The 14,938-nt window shown below is 46.5% G+C and overlaps 1 protein-coding gene across 1 annotated transcript in view; it reads right to left on the bottom strand.

Moving 5' to 3' along the window:
- Positions 1–9,811: 9,811 nt before the first annotated feature.
- LOC104540261 (polypeptide N-acetylgalactosaminyltransferase 10) overlaps positions 9,812–14,938 on the bottom strand; it is a gene marked incomplete at its 5' end in the record, with an annotated part of 40,713 nt that continues 35,586 nt past the window's right edge. Inside the window, 4 exons of the mRNA XM_010184027.1 lie at positions 9,812–9,979; positions 10,706–10,855; positions 12,955–13,071; positions 13,762–13,983. Coding sequence (XP_010182329.1) covers positions 9,812–9,979; positions 10,706–10,855; positions 12,955–13,071; positions 13,762–13,983 — 657 coding nt within the window. The remainder of the gene's footprint in view (positions 9,980–10,705; positions 10,856–12,954; positions 13,072–13,761; positions 13,984–14,938) is intronic.

Below are 14,938 nucleotides of genomic sequence, written 5' to 3'. Positions count from 1 at the left end.
CCTTAGCCCCAGGCGCTCCCGGAGCGGGGCCTCCGCCTTGTCCCTTGGGGAGGAGACGGGGAGCATCCCTGACCCCGTCGGCCTTCGGGGTTTCCTCTGCTGCGCAGGGACCCGCAGAGAGAAACGCGAGCCTCGGCACTCGCCCGGCTCAGCCTCGGGACCGCGGGCTCCCAAGCCGCTTTCCTCCAGCGACCGAAGCTGAACCGGCATCGCTTCGGCGACAGCGGAACAGCCGGGCGGGACCCGCGGCTCCTGCCGCGCCCGTAACTCCCGGGGAGATGCTCCACAAGTGCCTGGGCTTGGCTACAGCCCCACATGAGGCTCTGCTGTCCTGTAGGTAGGAATAGCCTGGCTGAAATATTCTGAAAAGATTATTTTTTTCTTCCCTAATGATAAGGCAGGGATAGTGAAAAGTGCTTCCCAGAGAGATCCGACTTGAAGCTTTGCATTTCTTTCATCTTTTAATCATCATCATCAAACAAAAAAAAAAAAGAAAAAGGGGGGAGAAAGGGACGGGGAGAAGTGAGGGGAAAAAAGAAAAATTCCTACTGATCTGTGGAGAAAAGAGATTACTTCTGGAAATGCTGTCACCTCTGTAATACCAGCCAGCATATGCTATTGTCAGAGGTGCGTGGGCAGCTGTAAATGGAAAATGATTTCATCTTCCTGAAGAAAAGACTCTTTGCACAAACACAGAAAAGGTTCTGTAGACTGAAATTGCTTCAAAGTCTGAAATCCCTCACGTGGAACAACGTGCGTTAGCACGGGGTGAGCCGTGCTGGATCACACACACGAAATACCTCTGCAAGAAAGAGCCTCCTCAAAGCCCTTGGTCATCAGATCTGCCTGCTCCACAGCAACACTGACACAGGCATCTCGCAGCCTGTTCTGGCTGCTTCCCACAAGAAAACGGAGAAATACTAAAATCTGTATGTTCCAGGCAGTCCTTGCAATACCAAACATGTCTCAGAATAAATCCGGAGGGCAGGGATTTAATACCCTTCCTCAACAGTTCTGCCTCTTACCTTGGCTTTTATTGCTGCTGCCCTCAGGCAATTACTAATCCCTGTTTGTCCCGGTGACTGCTAAAGAGCCACAGAGCACTCTCCTGCGGACACAGCTCCCAGGAGCTGGCCACTTCAATGGGAAGGTGGTGGAAACAAATGACTTTACAAGCACTTAGTGAAGAGCAAAGAGATTTTTAAAAAGCAAGATTCTGCTGCTCATAAAAGCCCCTGGCCAAATCGCATGGGATCTGCCTCCCTGAAGCAGTACCCTCCTGGCAAAAAACATAGATATTCCCTTGATTTTTGGGAAAGGGAAAACAGCGGGAAGCTGACAGGGATCTCAGAGCTCCCAATAGCAAGCTTTCTAGGTTTATCCTAACGTTACAAATAACAATCAGACGGCAGGCTGAGGACATCTTGCAGGACCATCTTGACATTCAGGAAGCTGAAAACACGGAGTGTAGGGACAGGTGATAACAGCAGTGAGCAAGCAGATAAAAGGGAACGTGATCAGGCAGGACACGCTCCTGTTCTGCAGGGGCTCCCTGGGAGCGACTGGAGAAACGGCACCATCAGAGCCAGGACAGGTTGGTACTGACCGTCAGATTGGATTTTATCTCTGGCTGCAAACTCCCAGCCCATGCAAATGGGAAGATTTTAAGTTGTTTTGCAATGCCTACTAGGAGGAAAAAAAACAACCCCTTTTGCTTTTGTCACTGTTTGCTAATTCGCTGCTAAGCACCTCCAGCTCAGGCTAACACAGTGACACCTTTTTTTTTTCAGTCTTTCAGAAAAAAAGTGCACGGAGGTGTTCATATAATTGCAGTTTATTTCAGCATATTTATCCTCATGGGAACTTCCAGATTTCACAGTCTGCTAGTCCGGAACTAGCTCGCTGAGAAATAAACTGCCTCCTGGAGACACTCTTTATTAGGTATCTATCACTAACCTGATCTAATAATTCTTTGTGGGAGCTGCAATGAAGTGAGAAACAATGTTTCATAAACCCATCAGCACCCAGGCAGCTTTAGTGCCTCTGAAGCTGTAATAGCCTGCCCATCCAAGTCAGCCCTCTAATCAAATTAGGGGGATCTGCACAGGCCTTTAAATCTCAGCTGGAGCAGCACTACCTGCTAAAGATAGGGCTGCGATGTAGCTGTCATCTGGAACTTACTGTTTTAATGGAGCCATTCGAGGTTCTCGGGACAGAAATGCTGCTCTGCAAAAGGTCTCTGCTGCCAAAGCTGTCCTGGAAGAAACCCTCTGTATTTTCTTTTCTTATTTTTCTGTACCTCCAGTCAGAAATCAGGCCATTTCCATTTTCTGTACCTTGGGGGCCAATGAAAACACTGCCCTAGGGCCTTCCCCCAGTTTCCCACTCTCCTCAGCATTTTTCCAAGGTGGCACATACTGAACCTGCTAAAATGCTTAAACTGTCACAGCTTTTGGCACCGCACTCCCCCTGGGAAATGTTCCGTGGCCAAGAATCATGGCACAATCTTTCCTTAGGAGCCTTGTGGTTATCTGCTGGTCCCCACCTTTCCTTTCCTTCCCACACGCTGATTTTCACACATGCTATTGTTTGTCTCGTCTCTGCCTATTTCAGTTTTTCACCCCAAGGAGTGGGGGTGAAAACAGTTGCGTGATGCTGAGCTCCCCCAAAGCGCAGGCAAAGGCAGTTCAGACAAGATGCACGCACAGGCTTAGGCGATTTTAACATTTTATTCTCGTGGCCATATGTTTCAGCAGTGAACATGCAGACTGCCTTTGAGAAAAACTTTGTGTGTTGCTGTGAACACGCGGCTGCTGCAGGCTCAGGGAGGGAAGCGTCCCAGGTACAGTGGCAGCTGCCCAGGACTGCAAAGGTCACCACCCACACGGGACAGCACTGCAGTGTTTGGGCAGGGGGACAAGAGTGCCCCAGAGTCCCAGCCCAGCCCCTCTTCCAATGTCCTCACCCACACAGAGCAGCAGCCAGCAACACTCAAAAGCTCCTTCCTGTGCAAAGCAGCTGTAGCTTGACCGTGAGGCAGTCACTGCAGCAGGTGAGGCTCCAGCATCATCGGCAGCAGCCTCAATCTAGGGGATTTTTACTTACTTTGTTGCCAATTAACACAAAGTTCTAATTACTGGTTTGGGTATTGAGAAAAGCAAACACATAAGTAAACACTGTTCCACCTCCTTCCTTTAGCTGAATTCCAACCAAACCCCTCCCCTGTTCCTAATCTCACCTTCGCTGCGGTTCACACGCAGTCCTCCCATTCCTTCAGTGAGGTGACGGGTGGTGCAGGAGGTCAGGGTCAAGCGTGCAATTCTCTGTATGGGGTTTTCTCTGCTCCTCTGTGTTTGCTGGTGTCCCCTGCAGACAAGGGTCATCCATGGCTGTTACCCTGTGGGGGTGCCCTACCTCAGCACAAGGCCATGGTCCCTCCAGGACTGCACCCTTGGGCACAGAGCACAACCACGTCTCCCTCCACATCTCCAGCTCTGTGCACATCTCTTTACACTTCTCCTCACGTATCTCCTCCCCTCAAGGCTGCTTGCTCTCTGTTAAACTTGCCTGAGCTGAGGTGCTGCAGGGTCCTCAGACTGGCTGGAGTTCTGGGGCATGGTGGGTTTCAGAGCTGGCTGGAAGCAGCCGTGAGGGGAGGCACAGCGATGTCCACAGGCGACTCCACAGCTCCCTGAACCAGGCACGTACACCCAACACAGTGCTCATGCGTGAACGCAGTAAATCCTGCAATTTATACCCAATACAAAGGGCAACCGAGAAGGACGTTTCCCACGGGGCCGGAGGAGAGCGGTGCGTGACGTGGCAGGGAGCCTGTGCTGGGGAAACACCAGACGAGGGTAACCAAGCTTATTCTTGGTAAGTAGAGACAAGGGAAATCAATCACTGGAGTAAAGCAGGCAGGGACAGTCATTTCTGCATACACAGTTTTCAGAAAACACATTAAAAATTTATTTTAAATATATTATAAAAGGAAGTCCATTCAACTTTAAAAACACTAGGCATTCTATCAATGATTCCCAATTTCTGAAAGCTACTACATTAAAGTGCTACAAGTCCTTTACCACCCCCGGATATTAGGCTGTTGGTCCTAATATGCACAGAAATAAATATACACTGATTCAAGAGGCACCATCCAGTTTTACAGATAAAATGCATGCAGTACAAGGAACAGACAAACTCAGACCTTATCACCGAGATCCTGGAGAATGCACTTTGAAACCAATTCCCTTCTCCATCCTAGAGGCTAAAGCTATTTGTTGTTGTTATCGTAAGGGGTAACATTTTAGTCTATTAGTTTGATCAGTTTTTATCTTGCTTTGTGGTTGAAGTTCACATTTGCTTGCTCACTATCTGGGATTAGACTTTTCTCCTAGAGTTGAACTAGTAGATTTAAGATCACACAGATCCAGTGGCTTTTATATAAAACTCCCAAATTCCTCACATCTGCTGGAATCATTGAAGCCTTTTGGGTCATACAGAAGCATCAAGAAAGCTCAAAAGCAGCAAATAAAGGAGCACACTCAGCTAGCAGGGGCAGAGTAAAAAACCAGACACCAGATTTTTATCAGGATTTCCATAACCGATCCTTGCCAGGTTTCATACACAGACCTCCAGTTTAAAGCGTGACACTACAAAGGAGCAGTTGGAGCAGGAGCTGAGTTCATTTCAGCTACACTTTAAAACTATAATGTGAATAAATTAACCTGACCGGTTAATGAGGAATATGAAACGAATTGACAACTGAATGCCGATGGGAATTTCAGATCTCGGCTTTCCCATTGCACCTCTCTCCTCCACTTGTTTTCAAACATGGCCTCAACACTCATTAGGTCAGCAAATAAAGCACTTCAATCTAAATCTTGCACAGGTTGGGAAACTGCAGCACACAGACGTTTCCTTGCTTAAGATCAAGTAACAGGCCACTGGTAGACTGGGAGCAAGACCCAGTGCTCCCAACTCCCAGCCCAGCTCCCCTTTTGCTGTGTATCCTGTGAAAGCCATTTTAATCCTGCCCCCCAGACTCTGACTTTAACCTAAAGCTACTCACCCTTTTGGTAACAGTTTGCTAACTATTTAGGCTTCTAATGCTAAATGATTGTTAAAACGGAAGATTGTTAAAAAGGCAGATTGCTGCTTGTCAGATAAGGACAGATGTAGGCACCACCAGGGTCCTTTGATGCAAGTGGTTAGAAATCCAGCCGGTGAGCAGGAACGTGAACTGCAGCAGTGGGATGCAAGGCACACTTGACTCCCTTGTCCTAGCAAAGCCAGACTGTTTCAGACAGTACTTTACCAGGGCTCTTTTGACTGAAAGCGCGACAGGCTGACTGCTAGAGGCTCCCTCCACTCAAAACCATTCAAGTGCCTGTCCATATCTTGAAAGACAACTTGAAATAAAAGCTGCTCCCTTTTTACCCAGCCGTTATGCGATTGCCCAGAATGACTTTTAGGAGATGTCTCTCCTCTGCCCTCGCTGATGTCAGCCAGCACAGCCCCTGTGATGATCCTGCAGAGCACACTGTTCTTGCCATGCTGGCTGCTGCTGGTGCCTCTTTGACTTTCAGTCCATCGATGTCTGAGGGCAGCAGGGACAAAGAAAGTTTTCTGACTGGAGCTCTCCAGTAAGGGAAAGCACAGCCCTGCGCAGAGTATTGCAAAACCAACCAGGAAGGAAATTAAGCTGAGAAATTGCTTTCTTGCTACTTCTGTATTAAGAGATTTGAACACACCCTGCAAAAGTTTCCCAGTGATGGAAGGCATCCACCTTCTGAAAGACGCTTCTGCTACAGATTTTATATGCCTTGGGGACAATTTGTGTTTTCTGATTTGGATGCTTGGAAAATAAAATCCAGGATCTTGCATGCCGGTGAAATGCATGAGCCTTCACCACGAGGTGAAACATCTGACAGGTAACCACGACATCCTCAGGTCCAGCTGTAGTTGTTACAGGGTACCAAGAAGAAGCTGCCATCCTTTCCAAGTCTTCCTATTAGGAGTGACAAACCCCTCCAGAGTCATTAATGTATTGATTTAACAGGGGAAACCCACGAGCTTCTGAATTACTGTTGGTCACACAAGTTTTGCACTTAAAGTCAGACGTTTTAAAAAACACACAAACACAAACACTGCACAGAGTCAAGCTTTCTCTTACATCCTTATCTCCCAATCCCTTCCCCTCTTCTCTCTTGTCCAGCAAGGCACTAGGAAATGGTTCAAGTTTAAGCATTTGCTGTACATTTACATTTAAAAAGGCACATCTTTATTTTAATGATGCTGTATTCCTCTTTCAGTAAGGCCCACACGTTCTTCTAGTATGGTGTGGAAAAGAAAGGTAATTTCCCAGGCATGAAAAAAGACACCTTGCACATGTAAGAGCCCCAAACCCATCACTCTGTAGGCCTTAGAGATTAGCACCAGTATAAATCAACAAAAGCTTCAAGAGCAAACCGAAGTATTATTATGTGACACAGCACTCATCAAGGGATCCTCCTGTTGTCTGGGTCTCTGATACTTAAAAGCAACAGAATTTATGCAGCCTCAGAGAGAAGGGTTGAATATTTTTTGGGGGAAAAATATGAAAACATTTATTTTGCATTAGATAATCATCGGTATTTAATCTCCAGTCTTGACTTGCATGCAGATGCGAAGATTTGCTTATGCATTCATGCTTTAGCAATTTTGCTTACAAATAACAAGAAGTAATTGGAATAATTAACCAGATTGCCCAGCAAAGGCTCAATTAAAGAAGTAGATGATGAAATACAGCTTCTATTTCTCCATCAGTGGATGGCTGGCTATATTAAGTCTTCTCATTAGTCAGCAAAGCCTCTAGGGTATTGAAAAGTATAGCTGATGTAAATAAATTAATAGCTCAAAGCCCAGTGAGCCAGTCAGAAGCGTACAGGATTTGTGGGGCACTTATCACACTCAGATCCCAAACCTTCAGAAAACAGATCAGATCAACCATACTGAGGAGGACCCAGTAAGACCACTCACACCAGATCTCTGGTTTCCACGTACTGGCGGTCAGTTGTCAAACAGGAATTGCCTCAACCATTACCTGACCTTTTGGGGCACACTGCTAAGGGCTGTCCTTTCTGTCCAAATTAAGGTCATTACATGGTAAAAGACCTGTTTGTTACTGCGGTTCTCTCTGAAGCAGGCATCCAGCAAGCCAAGCAGCTGGGATTCTCCTCACAAGGTGAGCCCAAGTACAAAGCAAGACATGCATTTTAGAAACAGAAGCTAATCCTTTCATCAGAAAACTAAGACACACACAGTTGCAAGCGACAAGAATGACCTACAGCCCATTTATATCATCTGCTGATTGTGCCTCAATTACAAAACCCATAGCACTGTTTATGGACAAACAGCCTCTTGTTCCACAGCCATTAAAACATTCATAAAGACACCTAGTCAGGCCAGCCAGCGACCCGCAGTCAGCTCCACTGGACTAACAAGAGCATTAATAACTTAAGGAAAGCAAGAGTCAGACACAAAGCACAGGAAAGGGGCTCTGTCTCCCACAGAAATGAAAAGGGATCCTAATGACAAGACACACTGCAGTTTCTGAGAACCGAAGACGTCAACTCTGTTTGATGCTGGTCTCACTTCCATAGCAACACTGCTGCAAAACTGCCACAAGGAAAGCCTAGAGCTTTTTTTTCTTTCTTCACTCCCAAAACAACACACACCAACACCTCTGGCAAGCCTGGTCCCAGCTGTAACGCAGCGCCCGTATTTCCCTTCCTTGGTGACTGCACGTACCAGGTAAGTTGGCAGAAGAGGCCAGACACGGCCTCGGCCGTGAGGATGAGAGAAGTGGAAATGATCGTGAGCCTTGTAGCCAATACATCAGACTTGACAGCTTGAGAGGCAGCTACTTGTGTCCTAGCTCGCTCCCGGTTGACAGACACAGCACTACACCTCCTCAGGCATCTGAAACATGGGCAATGATCCTACAATTGGCCACATCAGAAAGGACTTCTTACTCCTGGAGCTCTGCAGAGGGAGACAGCCTGCTTGTTTCTTGATACTCGGCATAAATCTCCTTGCCTTCACAGGACAGACAGACACTGCAGAACAGAGCTTCCCTGCCCCTCCGAAGAGGGGAAGCCCATTAAGCTGCTTATCAAGAGCCCCAGAGGGGTGCCCTGCTCCTGCCCGGAGTGTTTCAGCCTTTCACTCCCAGAGCTGGCTGCACACTACCTCTGCTCATAACACTTCTGCATGGGCAGTTGAACAAACTGTGGAGCTGGGCAATTACTGGGAAAGGGCTTGTTTTATTGATTTATGCAGCATTTTTGCAAAAGGTTAACCACACTGTCATCATAGCTTTTACTAGAAAAGGCCACTGCTGCCTTTAGTATAAGGCTGAGTGGGCTGAACTATTAGATCTGTTTTTGCAACAACTTAATTTTAAACCAGTGTGAGTATTCTTTAAACACTTGCTTCAGACAGACCTGAAACCAATGGTCCTCCATTCCTCCTTCAGTGTCAGTACTTTTTTGCAGCTCCTGGGATCAGACAATTCTGGTTCAGTGCCTGGCAGATCCTGCAGCCAAACCAGAAGGGTGATACCTTGCACTGCCAACTGACTACACAAGGGACAGGGTAGCAGTGAAACTGGCCCATCAATCCACATCTCTGCTTAAGCAAGGAGATTCCAGTAATGGAAACTGTACTTGGGAAAAGAGGAGATTAATAGCACATTCCCACAAGCCTAGAACACTACTGACCACAGAGCTCATGACTGCAACAAACTGCAGACTGAAGAACAAATGGATAAAGACTAATGGCAAATCTCAGTCCTGACTTAATTATCCCGAATTAATCTGCTCACACCAACTGTGGATTAAGTTAGCCTTCAGATCTCTAAAGCAGAAATGGAAGTTGCCTTCACGTAGTAGATTTAATTCTGAAGAACCGTAGGCGTGTCTGTGATAAAAAGATTCTGATTAAGAGGCAAATTTGGAACTTAATATCCAAAGGCTCTTAACAGAAATCTTCACCTGTAAGAACTGTACTTATTTAAAAACTCTCTCCTAATCTTTCACCTTGAAGATTCAACAGTGAGTGACAAACTGACTGCAAAGTGAATGGACCAGAAAACCAGATTCCTCATTGCTAATAACTACAGCGGTATTCCCAACACTTGGCTGCGCTTCCACTAGAGCTCATTCCTTTATCAGATCTATGAGTTGGAAAGTAATAATACTCGACCTGTTTGAAATATATTTTGGTTTAGGGCAAAAAAAAAAATAAATTCATTTTACATTTTGTTGGCCTTTTTTTTTTCCTGATGTCTGTGACATCGAAAGGTTGGATTTTGTGTTCAAGATTTTACTTAGATGGCCTTGGGAAGATAAAGGACCTACATGGGAATGCTTCAGCGGGTGGTATAGCAGCTACAGAAAGTCCTGGAGGGTCCTGGATAACAAAATCATTTAACACCAGACCCAGGTGGGAAATAAACCAGTAACAAAAATTAAAAAGCGAAAAGAAAAAAGCAGTTTCAATCACATTCAGACTCCTTTAAAAACAGAGTTTCTGTTCCAGTCTCAGCACAGAAGTGGCTCTGGCAAAGCCTTTAAAATTCCACCATCCCCAGAAGAGAAGGATGCAGCATCTTCACAATAAAGACTGGCCTGCTAGTTAACCTTCTCCTGAGATTCTCCCTTTTGCCTTCATTAACTGTTTAAAAAAACGTATTCTTAAAAAAATTTTTTGTAACCCTCCCCAGTAAAAACTATAATTGTAAAATATATTTATATTTTTTTTTCTCAGTCTCTTAAAGGTCAAGATTTCTGTTAAATTTTTCCAAGACAGTTGAGTTTGTGTGTTCAAATATCCACTGCTGCGTTGGAGATGAGGGATTGCAGCTATTCATAAAGATCTTGCGGTCACTCTCACTGCAGTCCATACAGCTGCTGCTTACTGGATGGTAGAGGGTCTTGTCCTGGAGAAGACAAATTTGACGTGAGGTTGCTAAGCAGAGAAGCAAAGATGTTTTAAAACCAACAGAAAGCAGCCTTAAAAACCAAGGCAAGCAGTTTTGTCACTCGGATGTATCTGAAGAAGTTGTTCCACGCTTAATTTGCTGGCAAGTGCCAGTGTCCATTCCTACCCCTTGTAACAGCATCCAGACCAGTACTCACATCTGCAGCGGGAAGCCCTAAAGCCCCGTCTGAAGCCAGGCTCTCCAGCCTACAGGCTCACATCCTGCTGCAGTCGCTGTGCAAGGACTCAGACAGGGCACTGAGTCAAGAGTTTACTTACCTGTTGGCCACAAAGGCATTGCTTATCAGTGAGATGAATAAATCCTTATTTACTTTTGGCACGGTCTTCTACTATTCAGAACAAACCAATAAACACAGCACACCTCTCTGCAAACTGGTTCTGCAAGGGTGTTGCTGCCAGCTCTGGGCAGGACTGCAAGGAGAGTGTCCTGTTCAGCAAGCCCTGGAGGAGCAGTCCCCACCATTTCCAACCAGTGGAACTGGGGAGTCACCTCTTTCTAACCAAAGGCAATTAATGGCACAATGACAACAGGTTGCCAGCAGATTCTCTTATCACAGCTACGTGAACAGAGGAATAAAACAAGTGGTGACATTTTAAGGAAACTAAAATGCCTACAGGCAATTTGACACCTTAAATGAGCACACCCCTACACATGCAGACTCACTTTTCGGTATCTCCAGAGCTGGTTCCCCTTCATTCCATGACAGTCATAGAGGGTCACAGGGCTGCTGTGGGAAATGGCATCAAAACAAAACTTCTTGGTGTGCTGAGGATCCCCGGGACGGATGTCTTCTCTCCAGCTGAACGTGAACACCTACCAAGACAAACAGGACCCTCAGGACGGCTGGTACTGGGCGCGGCGCTTTCACCAGCCAAAAAACATCCCCTCCTCTGCCCACAGGGTGTGGATGGCTTCAGGGAAAGGCCAGTATCTTCTAGAGAAAAACTACTTCCACCGCTGGGGACAGGGACTGCCAGCCAGGGGAGTGTGTAACAGCTGCCCTGTGGACTGCCACACAGCATGCTAAATGAGACTGCGCTGCAAACTGCCATGCTAGTTAGCTTGGGTACTAATAGCAGCCTTCAATGTCTCTGCAATGCAGACATACATCATGGATTAAGTGAGCAGCTGACCAATTACAGCACTTCACAGCTAGCAAAAAAGGCAGAGAGCTACAGGAGCTCAGACTTAACACTGGCAGTAAATACCAGAGTCTGCACAGGCAGCCTGCAGTCACCTTGAGGAGAGTCTGTCCTACACCTTTCAGGACAACAGGAGCCCACAGCTCCGCACCCCACAGGGGTGTCAAACACCAGGGCAACGCTTCCTGACACTGTCTTCTACTGACCCTGCAATGATCTATCAGCACTTTCATGCGAAATGAAAGAAGGCATACTACAGAAAAGGAAAGAGGGGTTTAGCTCCAGTGACTTGGCATGACCTATCACTGCCTGGCAATTCTGTGTGGCTGTGCTGAAAGCTGCTGGATGTCAGCACATGTGGCCTAGACATCGCTGAGCCACAGGGTCGGACCATGGGAGAAGAGCTGGTGGAAATACCTCCACATGCGTGCTCTGCTCCTTGCCCTGCCCCCTCAGCATTCGCTTTTGGTCACAGCTTGGTCTAGCTGCAGCTTCAGTCTGATGATCATGGCTTGGCTTATGAGATGTTTTAAGCATCATAGGACTAAATCCCACAAAAGATAAGCTGGTTTAAGGGCAGGCGCTGGTGTCAAGCTTTTGCTTTCTGCTTTGACAAAACCAGCATCTCTGGCATGGGTGCAAGAGCCCTCTGTGACCAGCACTCACCAACATGACTGCAGGGCCACCAGCCAGCTCACCCCCCCTCAGTCCCCAAAGCGAAGGGCTGTTCAGGGGGCTTTTGGAGTTGGGTGGAAGAATGGTCATCTCTTGAGAGTGATCTCATCAGACAGTAAGACAGACCAGTAATGAGCAGGGTGCCAATATCTGAAGCAGCGTAGCCAAAAACTTTTGCACAAACAAGCCACTTTGTTCCTGTCTCTCTCTTAAACCTCACTTGAGAGAGAAATTACCACAACCATTTAGGCTCAAAGCGACAGAGAAGTTCAAAATGCACTCTCCTCCTAAACATAAGCCAACACTAATTGTTCAAGATCCTCCTGACACAACAGAGGCTTAGTTTTGGATTGTGCCCAAGTAAATTGGTTTCGTTTCTAGTTTTCATGCATCAAAATTGATAAGCAACAACACCCTGTCTCCTACTACTGAAGCCATTCCCCTGAAGAGTTATACATGGCTCTGTAATAGAGGCATTGTTTTCTTGATCTTTTCTCAGCTCAGCTGCTACAGTTTAGACAAACTAATACGTCCCTCCCTTCTGTTACAATAAAGCTGTCGTTTCTGGCACCTTATATGTTGAGAGGGTGAATCTATAGCCTGGCTGGTTTCATCTCGCCAGCAATGGCTGAGTGTTTATCATGCATTTGCCTCCTGTCAGAAGGATGATAGTAAGCAGTTATTGAATGCTCCTGCAGGTTCATTAATATGCATGATGCTCCTCTATCACTTCTTTCAGCACAACCTTTGAAGTTAAAATTCACTTTGTTACATATTACAGCTGCCTTGTTACTGGTTTCTTTTATTATTCTGGCATATTGTTTTCTTGTGCTTTCTTTTGTTCGCTCCGAGAACTTCAAAGCGGAGGTAAAAGCTCTGCACAAAGTCTGCCAGGCTCCAGACCCTGCCACAAGCACAAGCCACATCCTGCTACGAGCCCATCAAGTATAATTAGCACATGAGCCTTGGGGTGCACAGCACCCTCTGTTCACCTGACTCAGTTCTGCAATGGCTCCCTTCTCAAACATCTGTTCTAGTAACTTCTCCCTCCCCAGATTAATTTAGCAGCTGATGATTTATCACAGGCACTGTTACCTGCACGTTGTTCCACGCTGCCTCTCCTCTGTCCTTTACACAGTTTTCCAGCCTCAGTGGGGATCCCAGGGCTCCATGCTTAGTATCCACACAAAGTCCAGTTCCAACATTGCGTATCTGAAATAGTGAATTAGTCACTGAATCTCCTTCTCTTACCAAGTGACAGGAAAGAAGTCTTAAACTGCTCAAACAGTGACAGTATTTGACTTTTCTATGTGTCTGAGCTGGCAGACAACAGCTAGAAGAAAGCACAGGAGCTCAGAATGGGACCCGTTTCCAGGACACAGCAAACCCCATTAGCTACAGGACTGCAGAGCCCACTATGCTGCTGTGTGTAACAGTCCACAACTTCACTCCTGGGGCGATTCTTCTCCCAGAACATGGCTGACTTGCAATACCAGGGATGGTTTTCCTGGTTTTCAGATAGGAAAGCTAAGGAGCTCAACACAGTTGTGTAACCCTTTAGAATTAAAAGATTTCTACCATTGCCCAGCAGCCGCCTCTCCCTGGTCATCCCCACTGGCATGTTCTGCCTTCTACTGAATACGCAATATGCAGAACAAGCCAGGTCTCTATTCTCTTTGTAGCTGGGCACTCATAGAAATGGTTTCCCAACTGCTGCTTCTGATCAGGCCAACATAATGATTAGAGGAGCTCTGGTCTTTGAAACCTATCAAGCAGGACCTTTAAACACTCATTGACCACCTTAATCACAGCAAACTGGTACTGGAGCACAGGGGTGAGGCAAACTGAACCCACCAAACCACAGCCCCTTTGCCTACTGCAGATTGCAGAGCACAAACTTGCCTCTCCCCAGGCAGCTGCTGGAGGCTCCACTGGTGGGTAAAACTTTGGCAAGTCCCAGGCGACCTCGTTCATGAACCACTTGAAGCTTTTGCAGTTGAGGTTGTTGCGAAGTTCCTTCTGAGCTGCGACGTCCCCTGCAGAAAGATGCCGGTACTCTGGTCTGCGCTGGTATATGTACTCTGCATATTCATCCATCCACACCTCAGCCACCCGCTTCAGATTCTGTGTGGGTAACAGTCACGTGTGAAAATGAGAGGGGAAAAAGACCTGAGAACACCGCACTAACTCCTGACATTAGCACTCAGAACAGCTCTCGTGTTTTTGCTCAGAAAGATTTTCATTCACATTCACTCTTTCTCTCCAGCTTCAGGATGAAGATTATTTTTATTATTCTCTAGCTCCAAGAGACTTTTAGAAAGATATTTTCAGTTGAGGTCAAAACACAATCCTGGCACTTGGCCATTATATCCAGTTCCTTGTGGCTAAGAAAAGCAACATTAATAAAAAGTTGGGTTTCTCCCCTTTTTTCTGTTAAGAAGCAAGTCAGAAAATGATGCTGCCAGATACCACTGGACATTCAGAAGTCCCTGACAAATAGCTGCTTTCTTAAATCCTCCTTATTGCATCTTTTATGTCCATCTAGGAACAGGATTTGTAATAGTCCTTTCTGGAAAGCTTCCTTTCACAATATTCTTTCTTACTGCTATTTTTCCACTTTCTCTTAAACACCTTTTTACTCCAGAAACTGTGAGATAACGCAGGAATAGAGAACTTTCAGGTGATGACCCTTCAGAACAGAAGTAAAGAGTTTACTTCCTGGCAGCAGTATATTTCACGTTTCACTGTAAAGCTTAATCCACTGTGCAATTCCAAGGCAGCAATGAACGCCACCCTCTCGAGATCCACTCCTCACTGCTTGTCACAAAACACTCGAGAGACCGCCAGACCGTGGGCTGTTCTCTGACAACGTCAGGTACACTCCTGGTGCCACACCGTGACGTGCCACATGCAGCCCTGACTTCAGTGACCCAACAGCGCTGCCCACCTCGCATGAAGGTGGTCAGTGCAGCAGTCATTGACTACCAAACAAATTAGGATGTTAAGAATAAGCAGCGTGCTGACCCTGCCCCAGATGTAGTCTTCACACAGCAGGAGCAAGTATTCATCTCAAGGTGAC

Source organism: Mesitornis unicolor, unplaced genomic scaffold, assembly GCF_000695765.1.
Source record: "Mesitornis unicolor isolate BGI_N332 unplaced genomic scaffold, ASM69576v1 scaffold1195, whole genome shotgun sequence".
Classification (NCBI taxonomy): domain Eukaryota; kingdom Metazoa; phylum Chordata; class Aves; order Mesitornithiformes; family Mesitornithidae; genus Mesitornis; species Mesitornis unicolor.
This window is presented reverse-complemented; position numbering and strand designations above follow the sequence as displayed.